General features: G+C 39.0%; 1 protein-coding gene across 5 annotated transcripts in view; it reads left to right on the top strand.

Annotated features, from left to right (window-relative positions):
* TACC2 (transforming acidic coiled-coil containing protein 2) overlaps nucleotides 1-15,241 on the top strand; it is a 97,770-nt gene that overhangs the window by 61,063 nt on the left and 21,466 nt on the right. For all 5 annotated transcript variants that reach the window (XM_072424375.1, XM_072424377.1, XM_072424376.1 and 2 more), the window contains exons 7-8: nucleotides 11,724-11,890; nucleotides 12,648-13,833. In XM_072424375.1, coding sequence (XP_072280476.1) covers nucleotides 11,724-11,890; nucleotides 12,648-13,833 — 1,353 coding nt within the window. The remainder of the gene's footprint in view (nucleotides 1-11,723; nucleotides 11,891-12,647; nucleotides 13,834-15,241) is intronic.

Raw genomic sequence — 15,241 nt, 5'->3', positions numbered from 1 at the left:
ATAATTATTTTTGTAATATTTTGTTATTTCAGTTTGGCTTAAATTGAACTAGACACAAAGACAGCGCAATAAAAATCAAATGACCACGAACGTCTTCTTCACAGTCCTGCAGTCTGATTTCTAATTTGTAGAAATACACGTAAAGGGGATGAGCTTAAAGTGGGACTGAAATGTGCAAAAAGCCAACATAGAACACACTGGCTCTGCATTGCATGTTTGCACTGATCCGATCTAATATTCCAATTCAAATTCTGATCAGATTTTATTGAATCCTCATGCAAACAATACAACTTGTCTTTTTATTTGGTATTTATCAACATGTCCGGTCCTTCCGCAATTGGGAAACATAAAATCTATCGTGTGTATAGTAGTCCTCCCATCATCGTTCATTGACAATCCCTGCACTTTCCTAGGAGTGCACAGCAGGTAGAGCACACATGTAGCACAAGATAAATGGTCCTCCGTCTTGGGCAAAATTGTAACATATGTATGGTCCCTGACATTGTTCTTCAATGCGCTATGGTGGATTGATGAACAAATGATTGGGAACAACAGCTGATCACTTCTATAGTGCAGAGCTCATTGGGGTTCCGCTCACTCATCCTCCTGTCTCCCCTCTCCATAGAACAGAACAGTGTCTGTGTTAAACCCAGGCATTTTTTAAGCTGTAGGCGGACGGCAGGCCCTGTTTTGTAACCCAACTCTCCAGTAACCACTCAAAAACAGCTGGGTGGTTACTGAAAAGTGCCGGGTGGTGCGCCCAGCTAAAAGGGGCTGGGGAGAACACTGAGTGTTGTGTGTAAAACTCTTGTTTAATATTCTGTCATTGGAAACAATTAAAAAAGATTGTTTCCAACAAAAATCATCTGATGTCCTTTGGATATCAGGAGGAGACTATTGGCTTGATTATTGGAATGTTTTCTATTTATTTATCTTTATTTTTTGAAAATACACTGAGCTTTTGCTACATTATTGATGTAAAAATCATTATTGTTTAGATTTTTTCTGAAACAATAACATTGTATTACCTTCTTGGAAATAGTATTTTTTATTATTTTAATACCCCACTGTTCCAACAAAGTGTATTTGCTTGAATAATGTCACAGGGATATTTTAGGGTTTGCATTGCTCTCCATTGGTCTATATATTGGTGGTTTGATATTACATTCTGTTTCCACGTGGGATATATTCAGTGACATTCCATTCTCTTGGAACTTGGCTAATATTACTGAGCTGTGATAAGATTTATTGTTATGATCAGAACAGAAAGAAGTCACAGTGACCTGCAAAGTGACTAATGCTGAGAGACATATGGTTGTGTTGTGTGTGCTGGGGGAATTAGTGTCAGTTATATCTCAGCAGGGGGGAGAAAGTGATATTGAGGAAAGAGGAGACGCAGCCAATGTACCCTCTGTTTTGTTGTGCTTTTTGCAGTTCTTATAGAGATCACTTTCCAAGCCATTGTGTGGCTCCCGATGCACCTGATATACTGTGACAACAATCACAAGTCAAGCTTTCAATGGTCATTGTGGGTTGTCATAGGCTGCAATATAATTGTTGTTTTGTACCTTTTTGCATTGTGATAATTAATATTTTTATTATGGAAATTCAATTTAACCTGCTCATTATAATGATTTAGTTAAACTCCTGTCCATAAAACTCGTCTCCTGGCTGTCATGCTGATCCACCAGCATCAGTACTTTCTGAAGAAGCAGCAAGTGAAAACTATTCCGGGTCAGTGGCCCAGGAAGTATTTATACTTTTTGTTAGCATGGCAGCCAGGCAATCACCATTTGCAGAATGGGACATAAAAGGCAGCCTATGCATTTCTTCCAGTACAGGTTTCTTTTCTGTAATTTGTTTAATCAATTGATGTGCAGGCATTCATAGCAACCACTTACATGAAATTCATCATTATTTTAAAAAGATCAGAACTAATATTAGAATTGTTGATGCTTTTTACATTACTTTTTTATTTATGGTATTGGTTTATTCTTAAGTGTAGTAATCCATAGCAGCCATTCTAAATTCATTGCTAAAATCAGATGGTACAAGATGATTTCTGAGTGGCTGCTGTTGGTCACTGAATGTACGAACAAGCACTGAAGAAGAAATCTCCATTGAATCGAAGAGTCCAAATCTTATATATGAGACTGCTACGCCAACCTCTAAAACAGGTGAATTTCTGTTCCTACAAGGGAATCACAATTTGCATATTTGAATATCCAAAACCTAAATCATCCATCAACAGTCATCGACTGTCTGCTTTTATATGCACAACTTTTTCTATGCAGATGAAGTAATTTGAATTAGCTATGTGAAATGTGATTCACCTCTGCAAATCACGATTTTCCACGATTTTGCAAATCTCTTCACTCATCTGCACTATTTGACAATTTTGTTAAAGAACTTTCTATGGAGTCTTTCCATTACAGAGGCTGAGATATTGACTTCTGTGATAGGTCCAACTCTGTTTATTAGTATATTTTAGAGCAAAGCTAAGAATAGGGAATGGATCATCTTTGTTTTTATTGTTGCTGCCATCGATGTTCCATACAAAGTATTTACCCTAATTTCCTGTTCTGTACATACATTAGGAAGTTATATAAAATTCCTTTATAGTCAATATTCCATAATAATAATCTATTGATTACTAGGGAAGCATTTTTATCCAGCTGGCTGCTCCCAGGTGCATAATAAACTGCTACTGTTTGCTTGGGAACATCAAACTCTAGGTAAAACATTTTCAGGTAACACATTCTCAGGTAACACCCTTTCTCAAACCATGTACATTATAGTGCTGCTCACTGTGTAACAGCATGCACAAAATCTACTTTTATGTGCAATTGGCACCGCAGTATTGTTCAATATATAGATATAATAAAACACTTGTCACCAGAACAACAGCTTGGATAATTTCCAGTCCAAATTTTTGGTTTTCATTACCAGTGACAGCAATACTGTCCAATACTGACAGTAATGCGAACCACTTTATCCAAAACTGAAAAAGAAATTATCTCCAGATACATAATTTTTATTAATTACTAACTCTGTAGTAATTACTTTCTGCAGCTCATACAGACTGATTAAATAAAGAAGAGCACAGAGTGATGATGCTGTAACAGATAGCAAGCATTTTAATGTAGTTGGATCAGTGACATCAGGTGTATTCTGCTCGGTTACTATTCTACCATTCGGCTTGTCTCCTATGGGTTAATGTACATCTTTATATTTTGAAGGATTTAGGAATAGAAGGATGTGATAAGTATGATATATTCAAGAATGGCTGCATCAGTGGATGCTTTTGGAGAAACACCATTGGGTTAGGTAACTTGAAGTCAGGTACATTTATGATGCACAGAGCTTTAATTGGCAAGAACAGAATATGTCGGTGCCATTCCCTTTGTTAGTACAGAGGCAGCTATTATAAAGATCAGACGTAAAGGAGTTAAATCGAAGCCATCGTTCTCCTCCTCCTCTCTGCTTGAGCCTGCGCTGCTGATGCTGCTCCACATCTCTCCATCTCCTTTCTCTCATTTTACCTAGACTGACCACTCATCATGATCCCTTCCAAAGAATTCTGCTTTATAGAAGAGAGCTCTGAGAGATAAGGATTCCCAATATTCTCCCGTATTGAGGAACATTACAGTCCTACCTCCCCTCCCCCTTCTTGCTTTTTCATTGTGCTGTCTGAGCAGAGAAGCATCATCGCCCGTTGTGTGCTACAGCCATTTGCATTCAGCCAGTGACATTGCTGAAAGCTTTTACCCATTGACCGGACTAATCGCAGTTACACCGTGAGGTTACAAGGATCACGCCAATGGATTCTATTCTGCATTGGGAATGACCGTCACCATTGGTATTGTGTAAGCGGAGGTGATGTTCCTCCCTGGTCCCTGGCACTGCTCTCTGTGATATCAAGGTGGTGGCAGGAGCCAGACGTCCCTGGGCTGGATATTAGGGCTGGTAGCGGGTCGCTGATCTCCGCACTGCAGACTCCTGTCTTACTCTGGGCCAGGCACTGCTGTTTGGGCAGTGCAGGAGGCTCTGAGCCGACCTGCAGCCTGCTGAGGATGGGAGGGACTGAGTCAGCACTGCAGCAGGGACAGGCCACAAGCCTGGCAAGTGAACCCTCTGAAAATATGTGAGTAATATCTCCTTTGGAATATTCCTTTGTGAATCATGGTTGGTTTAATGGAAGCTGTCATAAATCTGTTTTCCGAAACTCGTGATGTGCTAGAACATCATAGGCTTACTGAATTTCTCATTACCATTGAATTGTGACCTTAACCTCTGAACCATAACTGTATTGTCATTCATTCATAAACCCTGAGTACATTGCATCCCTAACACCAACCATCTCCAATGTTTTCTACATGAATAAGTCTCTGGCGGTGTCATCAGCCTGTGGAGTGCTCACTGTGCAGGATCGGTTTAACATACACAGGAATGTGTAATTTATAATTTTATATAGTACACACATATATTCACAAAAACAGCCAAAATATTCACCCGAGCCAGATGATTTTATAGATTTTTATTCCAAAGACAGGTTTATTCAGTAAGTGCAGAGATCAAATCCAATGTGCAAACTGTTGTCACTCATGGAAGCCATTCAGAATTTAGCTTGTTGTAGTTGGCTCGGTGAGTGATATCTATAGGTTATTTCATTTACACATCCTGGCTGCACTTCTGTAGCTGAACTATACCCATAGTTCTCAACCAAAGCATTTCACTTTCACTCCAAGATCACATCACCTGCCTTAGCACTCAAAACTTCAATGCAGTTAGTAAAGAAAAATAGACCATTCACATAGCAAAGTGAACTATCTCCTTGTAAGAGATATTTAGTAAATGAGATGAATCGCTGCTAACTTTAAATCCAATCCTGTGCAAGGGGAAAATGTTTTTTTCAGATTTCCTTGCACAGGGTTGAGTATTTTTCGCAAAGTGAACTATCACCACATTCACTAATCTAGGAGAACTTTCCATTGCAAAGGGATAATTCACTTTCCTGTGTGAACGGCCAATATTAGTAAATTGGGTACAAAGGTCAGTCTTCATTAGCACTTTGCAGTTGCTGAATCTTCCACGTTACCTGTTGTATTTCTACCCCCAAGCAAAGTGTCCGTGAGTATTGATGTGTTACTGAATGAAAAGAGATTGGAAAGGACACTTTCACAAAATGCAAAATAGTGGAACTAAAATTGTCCAGTCACCTCCTAACACTGGCAAGGTACAAGACGTAGACCTGTTCAATAACTTCCAATTGGATTGTCTTTGTGACAGGGCTAGCCAAATCAAGGAACAACATATACCTGCAAAGGGACTATTGTCATGTTTTCAAAGCATACTGTATGTTCCTTGGCTCCTTACATTTTTTAAAAGATTTATAGTTCCACTTGAGATTTTTAGTTCCATTTGTCTACCATACCTATGTGATTAGAACAGCCTTCATAAGTACCCTCTGGGCAGTACTGTGTGTGCATGGTGGCTGTCAACCATGATGTGAATTTTCAGGCTGTCATTTTGTATTTAGGTGCAAAGTATACACAGGACTTCCAATCTCATGCTTTTGTTACAAATGAGCCTGTAATTGGATTTGATGGCTGGGCAATATTACTTCAAGCTGAATATTCAGAGCTAACCATTCCATCACATCCATTTTACAAATGTATAAAATTATTTAATATACTAATGGTAAGACTGCTTTTAGATCTGGCATTGGTATACTGTCCTATTAAACGTTATGGATGTTCCACATCAACCAATGGATGTTTGCTACAAAAAAAAATCATTAATTGGATTTGTTCGCCCTTGTTGCCGATAATCTCTTTTATGTAATTGTCTAAAATGTGCTGCACTCTCCACTGGAAACTGTTGCTGCTCTTTATATATGAACTGTAAGCCTATTTACAACCATGTTCTTCTAGAGAGGGTTTGACCATTTCTTTCATCTGGAAAAACACCTTTTTTATTGCTGCTCAACATTGCGTAGAAAATGTCTCTAATAAGGGACCAGCAGCTGTCCGTGGTGGCTTTGTGCCAAGCAGGCTTTACTGTGTCCTTTTTTCCTTGTGTTCAATCTGTGCCAGTTCATCATAGAGCACTCCCTGCTATGTTACCCCAGAATCCTTCCACCAAAATTATCCCTCGGAGAGACATCACACGGCACCGCTGTCATGCTAAGGAATGTGTGTCACTGCTGGCTAATAATGACAACGAGCGACAGCATACTGTAAGCACCTGAGCTCCACTGCCTCAAGTATTTAAACATGTTCTCATATCTCTGGGGAAAAATGGCTGTAAATACACATTTATGACATGTTAAATAGGGTGGCATAGACTATGTGCTTGTTCCACAGAAAGAGCAGAACCATATGCCTCCATTTTGATGGTGTCGTTGAAGAAGTCCGTCCATAGATAGGATTGGGGCTTTTACTATTCTTTTTCTAGAAATTATTTTTTTCCATAGAATATACACTTGCTGTCTGTGCTTGTAATATGGAGAAGGAAAATACTATGTGGTGTTATGTTTTGTATGCGGTTACCTGTGCTGTTGTTATGGAAAGATGGAAGCCAAGCAAAGAGCACTCTGTGACAATGGAAAAGCAAAGCTAGAAGATAAAACCACTGCCAGGCTTACTAAGGCTCACCTTTAAGCAGATAGAATAAAATACCATTAGCTGCATTTCCATATTTCCTAAAAAATCATTAGGATATTCATAACATATCTTTTACTGCATGGACTGAATATGACGGGAACATTCAACCCATGTTGTGATATGTTGTGGTGCCATTTATGTTGAATGTAATTCTTACAACAGCCAAGCTCCCACTGAAGCACACTGCAATGCACATGCTATGTATTGGTGTACATTACATTAAAAAAAAAGGTTCTGGACCATTTCTATATATTGCTACTTTATATATAAAATATACCTGGTGCATTGCATGTAACACAACACATTACACATGTTACCCTACTGCAGGAGCCTGGAAATAATGTAAATTTTTCCTACCTATTCCTAAGGATTGTTTTAAACATACTTTTGGAGCAATTTAAAAATTGCATTGTTTACATTTGGCACATCTGCATTTTGCCCCGAACAAGATATAAGGCAAAGTGTGGTCGTGCAAAATGTTGGAAGTTCCTTTGGATGTGCTTCTGCGTTTAGTCTAGGGATGAATAGCGCTTAGCTGAATTTTATTCAGGCACTAACCTCTTCCAGGTATTTTCAGTCTAGAACGTGTAAGCATGAGACCACCATATAATGACTTTAGCAGATGGGAACTCGAGTAAAGAAATCATAACTATTAGTTTTCGTGGACTGGATACAGTATTGCTTCTGCTGTTGAATGTTATTTGTGCTGTATTTTATCTGACTGGTTGGGAATGCATAAACTATTCAATTCTAATGCATTAGAACCTGGTAATCTTACAGTGCTTGCCCATAGGAGCTCAAGTTTGAAGAATCTTTAATGTAGTTACATCTATATTGTAATGTAATGTAACTTGGCCTGCAGGTCTTATACTTACAGTACGTGGGCCCAATCCACAAGGTCTCAAAGAGGCCCTATTGACTCCCCCATATAGGGCAAAGTTACAAGGTTTAAAGTTTACCTTATCCTCACCTTGTCATTGTTTTACCCATGTTCCTTCCTCCATTGCAGCTCCCACTATATATTTAGAGTCAATTGATGGTAGAACCTAAAGAGAGCACTAACACCAACCCCTTGGTAATGATAGTTCTTGGGTCTGATGAGGCCATAGCACTCGATAATGAAAGGAGGTCACATGGCCCATCCAAGTATTTTTGTTAGCTTTTTGGGGAGCCCTTGAGATGTGGGTATAAGGTAGCCTGGTGTTTGCTTTACCCAGGTATTCTTACTTAGCCCTGAATAGCCAAAACAGCAGTCTATTTACCTGCAGTAAAGAACAGTCACATCTGCCAGTGTAGTGTAAGTGTAAGGACTGGGTGGACAGATATACAAATCCTATAGAATGTAAAGTAGACTATGTATGTCTTTAAGCAACACATTTTATCTGTTTGTCGGAAATTGAACATTACACTTAGGCTGCGTACACACGTGCAATAATTGTTGGAAACGAACGACTTATGACTGATCGTCTGATAATCATTAACAAAAAAAGTGCACAACGACTGGCCAACGACGCAGATGGACGAGGAATGGCGCTGGAAAGGAATAATTATCCCGGTGGTTCTGATTGGACGATGATTGTTCGCTATGTATTGTGTGTACGGTCGTTCAGTGGTTGTGGATTGTTCTGTGATACACTTTCTCCTTTACATGTCACTTCTTGCATCGTTCAAACGATCGTATCTAGCATGTGTACATTTGGGGGATTATATTTGAACGATCGTATAGTTACAGCATGTACAGAATTGTGCACAATACGATCGTTCAAAATAATCGTTGATCAGTCGTTAATCGTTCGTTTTCTAACAACATTTATTGCACGTGTGTAAGTAGCCTTACTCCATTGTATTGTAAGTTCCAAAAAATAATGATAATAATGGTTTTTAGAATGAATGGAAAACAAACAAGTCAAACAAGTCAAGTTTTAGTTGAGCTGATGCTACCAGAACCATACTAATGAACATTTACTTCATTATTAATTTGTCTCTCCCACACATATGCCCTGAGCTCATTTAGAAAATCATTAGGGCAGGAAGAACACATGGAATTCAGACAATAGTTCCCTGGGGCTAGAATTATTTACAGGGCTATGTGTGTGCAGGCTGCAGATATGCAACCCTGTAACTGCTAATGTGAGAGAAAAATGTTGCTGACTTGGTGTTTTATGCATTCTTGTGTTATTTTTGGTGTCTTTTAACCCTATAAACAAACATACACATATTTACAATATTTTCCTCTGACTTTGTTTTCCTCTGTCCTGTCTACATGGCATTATTGTAACACCTATACTCCTTATTTTTTTTCCTCATTTTGTATCGTTTTTTCAAAAATATGGCACTGTGAGCAACACCTTCACTTCTTTTTGTTTTGCACTGTTTATCCCCGGGGACAGTATTGGGAAACCAAAGCTTTTATACCAACACACTGTACATGGATATGCCAGTCTGACGGGTTTTGTTTTCTTGCATCCTGTTCACTTCATACTTATTCAGCTTCAATAAAGCCCTGAGGCACAGTTACCAAATGTGTCTGCTTTTCCTGGGTCTTCTTTATCTATACAATACACATTCTTGATGTGGTGACAGTGCTAGCATGTAACGTTATCTCTGATGTTCTTACTGAGCCTCAATTCTTCTGACTGATGTATGTGACCTAATGATTCATTTACATGGTCAGCCTGTCAATTTATGTGAACACGAATATTCACAAAGAATTTCTAGTACTATACTGTATTAACTGCCTAATTTTGTCACAACTAGAAATCTTCTCACATGTGACATTCCGTGTCTGTTATCCCGTTATCTGTACTGGTACAAGCTATTAGTGGATAATCTTTCTTAGGTCAGTGGCAGTTCTAATCTATTGGTGGTGAACTTTGGTAAGGTTACCAGTAGAGGATGAAAAATACCATTAGAGTACCCTACAGCTTGACATATTCCCACACATTTCAACGTGTCATACACTTAAAGCTTGTTGGCGTGCCAAATAGTCATTAGAAGGTGCTTTCCCTTTTTCACATACACAGATTTCCAGCTTTTACTATGTCCTAAATCTGTTTTTATTTTAATGGTACTTGGTACTACATGGTACTACATTTGAAACAGGGAAAATAAATATTCCTTCGCAGCTGTCACATACAGTATGTATAAAAATTCTGATGGATATCTTACTGTTTCCAAAGGACTTTGTACAGTTACAACACATCATAGGGAAATCATATTGATTTTTCCCCCTAGACTTAGAAGAACTGTCTAGACATCTTTGAAATTAGTCCAACTGCCATAACCACATACATGGGGGATAGCGTGGTGGCTAACATTCATGTATAGGCTGGTGTCTCATAACCAGAGTTCCTCCAGAGGTTGCTAGGAGTTCCTTAAGCAATTTGCACCTCTCAGGTCAGTTTCCACTGACGCCAATGATCGTTTTGGTTATCTGTAAGTCTGACATTCTTCCGAATGGTCGGCATTCTTCCCACTGACCACCACAATACTGTACTGTGAGATCAGGGTATATAGTAATTATAGCAGGGGTTCCTTGAAGACACTAACTGTCCCTCAGAGGGGCTCACAATCTAATGTCCCTACCATAGTCATATGTCATTTATACAGTCTAAGGTCAATTTTTTTTGAGGGGGGGGAAGCCAATTAACCTCACTGCATATTTTTGGGATGTGGGAGGAAACCCATGCAGACACGAGGAGAACCTGCAAACTCCATGCAGATAGTGTCCTGGCCTGGATTCAAACCTGGCACCTAGCGCTGCAAAGGCAAGAGTGCTAACCTCTGAGCCACCGTGCTGCCCATGTGGCATTAAACCCATGGCTGTGCTTGCTAGATCTTTTCTTCACAAGATCCATTACTGAGCACAATTGGTAATGACCTAAAAAAGATTGTCATTTTTGAGTTATCAGAGGAATGTTGCCAATAGGGTGTTAGAAGGTGATAGTAAAAGAGTACTGCTGTAACAAATTGCTTCTACAACATTATTCAATGGCTGACAAATATTGTGCAAAATAGTGAATTTTTAAAGTGCGTGCATAGACAAAACCTTTTTGTTGTTTTATAAGAGAGAGGTTGAAACCTTTCCAGGTTATTTTTTTTTGCAGTGTTGGCAGAGTTGCTTCCTGTACTAGAGATGCAATGTAAGGAACGGGAAATCTCCTAAAGCAAGTAGAATTCCCCTGTTGTACGATCCCCAGAACAAGTGCAGTATTCTTCCCAGACATTTTTTTTTAAGCTGGGTGGGAAGAAGCTGTAGGTGGATGACAGCCCCTGTATTGTGACCCAATTTGTCAATAACTACCCAAAAACTGTGACTTAGTTAATGAGAAATGCAGGGCGTTGCACCTGGCTAAAAGGGGCTGGGGAGAACACGGCAGTGTCCCCATTAGACAATTTCCCTCATCCTTTTTTCTGGTACAACTTAAACATTTTGTATTTCCCTTCCATTTTTGTTTCACTCACAAATATAGGGGTTAATCTCTACAATTTGGACACAGACAGCACCAACCCTTCCTAATGTATCTAAAAAAAGAAGTTTTGCTTGGAGATACAATTTATTTTTGTTGAAATTCCATTCTAAGTTGACAGGGATAGCAGAGCTTCTTTTTTCAAGAATATACAGAAGCCATCTTAGGTGTCTTATATTTACACTAGCTAATGTACTTTTAGCTTTTGCTTGATGTGTTTTATCAAACACATGAATTTAAAGAGAACTTTTTTTGCTACAGGCATATATTTAGACCAAGGTTATAGTCATGTCATGTAGACCTCACCTTACTGCAATGCAAAATTGCTTCCCTGTTTGCTCAGACCGTCTGCTGTGAATTACCCCATCAATGGTAGGACTACCTAATGCTAAATCATTTTATCCACGCCTGGAGCCGCATACCAGATATCATCTGTCACTATTATGTTTCTTAAACAAGCAGTAACATAGAGTCATTTCCATTATATAAGAGCTCTTACAGCAAGCATGACATGCACACGTGGCTGTTTCACCTGAGGAATGACTGTGATACAAGGAGTTTTATAATTGGTATTCTTTTTTCTGTACAGGAGCTCCGATTCTGAAGAAGCCTTTGAAACACCGGAGTCTACTACACCAGTGAAATCAGCTCCTCCAGTCCCTATTCCCGCACTTCCAGAGGTTCAGGAACAACAACCTCAGCAGCGGCAGGAGCTTGAAGAAATTCCCCTCCCTTCACCCAAGCCTGAAGAACCAGGTACATACCAGACACGCAAGCAATATGAAGTTCTTGCTGTCTATTTAAATTAAATGTAGGAAATGTAATACTGACTTTTAATCAATGCTAAGATAAGAAATTGAACATTCTCATGTGGCACATTTTTGATAAGTAGTCCTTTCATTAAAATTCACATTTCATTGTCACTATCAGTATCATTTTAGATTAATAATGACCTGTTCATGATGACATCTACCTCTCCATCTGATAGATATCAAACTGCATTTGAAGCTTATGCTCTTTCTATTAGTAAATGCCTTGAGTTTAGCAAAATTATGACACCGGTAATTATTATCTATACATGTAATCCAATGAAGGGAAAAAGGTTTACAAGTCATATCTAAATCTACCATTAATAATGACATCACATTACATTTTTTTTCGCTTAAAGTTAACTAGTGGGCTCACCTTAGCTTGGTAAAATGGTTTAAAATATATGAAAAATTGGCATTGGCCAATGGCCATTGGTATTTTGGTTTGCATCTTTAGAGCTCCTAGGTCTTTAAACCCTAGGACACACCTTGAGTAGAGCTTCTGTAGTTGAGCTCTATTCTGCCTCCTCTACACTTCCATGTTTTTCCTGTTTTATAGACTGCTCCAAAAAAAAGTATTTACTGTTGCAATTGCTAAAGTAAAGCCAAAAAATACTAACAATCATTTTGTTTATCTGGTAACAACAACAATGTATAGACTTAGCAAAGGCAGATGGACCAAATAGATCTATTTTATTTTTCAGCTACAGAGCAAAGTTTGGAAAGCATCCAAACTCCCGACCTTACACCTGCTGAGAACATTCACGATTCTCCATTCCGTCAGCCGTCTCGCTCATTTTCCGTAGTGTTTGATGAAGACAAACCCATAGCAAGTAGTGGTACATACAACTTAGATTTTGATGCCCTTGAATCAGCAAATAACACTTCAACATCTTCAGAACCTTCCTCCAAAACCCGTCGCAAATCCACAGACTCCGTGCCTACCAGTCGCAACACTTTGTCTCGCTCACTTAGCCTACAGGCTGCTGATTTCCAGCTTGATGATCTGTTGAGTGGTCAAGGAGGATCTGACAGTGCCAGTAATTCTCTTCGCAGGACTAAGAAGGGAAGGTCTGCATCTCTTAAGAAGAAGGCAGCAGCTACTAAAAAACAGACAGAGGCTGTTACCACCAAGGACACTCAAGAATTGCCCAAAGAATCACAAGAAGCAGAGGAGTCCAAAAATATTGAGGTTCAATCTGCTCCATCACCTCCTCCAACAGATACAGAACTGCCTTTGAAAGGAGAGCAGGAAATATCATCTGTTTCCTCTTTAGAGGTTTCCTCTGTGGATGCTGAGCTTAGCAGTGTCACAAGTGTCCCAGTCAGTCCTCCTCCTGACTCGAGTCCTGTACAAATAACTGGAAGAGTGTCCCCACCATTGCCTACCCATCAGAAACTTGAGGTAGCTGCAGAAAGCTCTGAAATACCAGAAAACCCTACAGTGGTTGGGCAATCAGTGAGGCTGGAGTTCGATTATTCTGAAGAGGCACGGGAGGGTCAGCCTCCTGTACGAAAAAGCAAAAAACCCTTGGGAAAAATGCCTTTACGGAAACCCAAGCTTAAAAAGGCAGTTGAAAAGCCTGATGCACCACCTGGACCTCCCAGTACCATTTCTACAGATCCTGATGAAATTCCTATTGGTAAAGGATCATATACATATAATATGGACCAGTGGGATGATCCCAACTTTAATCCCTTCTCTCCTGGTATGAAAATGCAGGATTCTCTACCTACTGCCCAAGAGTCACCTGATCCATGCAAACCCATTGTCCAGAGATCAGAGTCCCCTGCAAAAATGCCAGCTTCCTTTGAGATACCAACAAACGATGCAGAACAGAATGGAGAAAGCAATAAACCAGCCAAGAAGAAGAAGACTCCATTAAAGACGTAAGTAACCTCTATTCTTTAGGAATGCTATACATGTGATATATTGCCAGACTGTTCCTGATTGTTTAATGACAGTCATGGACGTTGAAGATTTGACCCTGAAAATGTCCTGGCTTTAAAAACTGTTTTTGTTTATTTTATACTGTCCAGTAGTGTTAGTATGTATGTGGAAATAGGTCATTTTAAAGAATTATGTTTAAAATCCAAGAACAAAAACTTGATAACCCATTTTTAAAATGGTAGTTTTTCTTATATATTGTATCATGGGCTGATCATGAAGTGGAGAGTGTCTCTGAAAATAATTCCATGATATTATTAACTATGAAATAGGTATTTTGGAAAAAGGTTTAGTACAATAAGTAATAGACTCCTTCTAGCCCCTAAGGAACTTGATTAAAGGATCAGAACAAAGTAAAAAAACATTTTGTTTGGGCAGTACATCCCCAAAACACTACTAAGAATTAGTTTAGTCTTAGCCAGGTGATTGAATAGATGGAAATTACCATTATTGAAAATTAAATTGATCATTGGATAAAGGGATTTAAAGTCAATGTTCTCTGTAAAGTTTAGAATTGGCCCACCCCCTCTCAACTGCAAGGGTTCCCTATTGGTTACTTAAGCAGAACATCATAATAAACCCATCCTTGGTTTTGCCCATGCAGAGCCAAACATCAAGTTCACATAACTACCTAGCTGCTCAAACACACTTTCCCTTTGCTCTGTTTAGCTAACAGGTGTAAAGACAGAAGATGGGTAAGTGGGGCTTAGGATTCTTCTACTACTTCAATGTGATGTCAATGGAAGGTTATCAAGTACCCAATCTCTAGTGTTGTCACATTGGAAAAAGAAGAAGATACTGAGAAGTACCAGCTTTTTCTTTTCTCCTCCATCGGCCCTTTTCTTTCCCCAGTAGTTTGGATAGTTTGTTCAGTTGGGTGGGTTAGCATTAATAATGTTGGCTTTACCTATGTAAGCATGGTGTCAGGTATATGGATCTTTAGTGCAAAGTTGAGATTTGCATACTGTATTATATGTGCATTTGTTCATTTTGCTGTAGTGCACATTTTATACTGAAAATAACCTTTACTTATTTATTTTTTCATAATTAGGAGTATTGAATTGTCTAGGTTGCAGACAGGTTTACTTTAGGATGTTGGCCGGGGATGTGTGTTTCATCCATTGGTTTGCTGGCAGCACCTGTCAATCACTAAGCTTACATTCTGTGTGTCTTTCAATTGGCACTAATACATTGCAACAATATTTTTAAGAAAGATGAACACATTGAATTTACTCAGGGTCAGGTTCAGTGTAGCCCACTGATTATTCTTCTTCTTCAAAAATAGCAGTAAAAATGTCTTCTTCTTTTGTTTCATATTTTTAACATTCCCTGTTCACTTTTGGTAATTCA

Source organism: Pyxicephalus adspersus, chromosome 10, assembly GCF_032062135.1.
Source record: "Pyxicephalus adspersus chromosome 10, UCB_Pads_2.0, whole genome shotgun sequence".
Lineage (NCBI taxonomy): Eukaryota > Metazoa > Chordata > Amphibia > Anura > Pyxicephalidae > Pyxicephalus > Pyxicephalus adspersus.
This window is presented reverse-complemented; position numbering and strand designations above follow the sequence as displayed.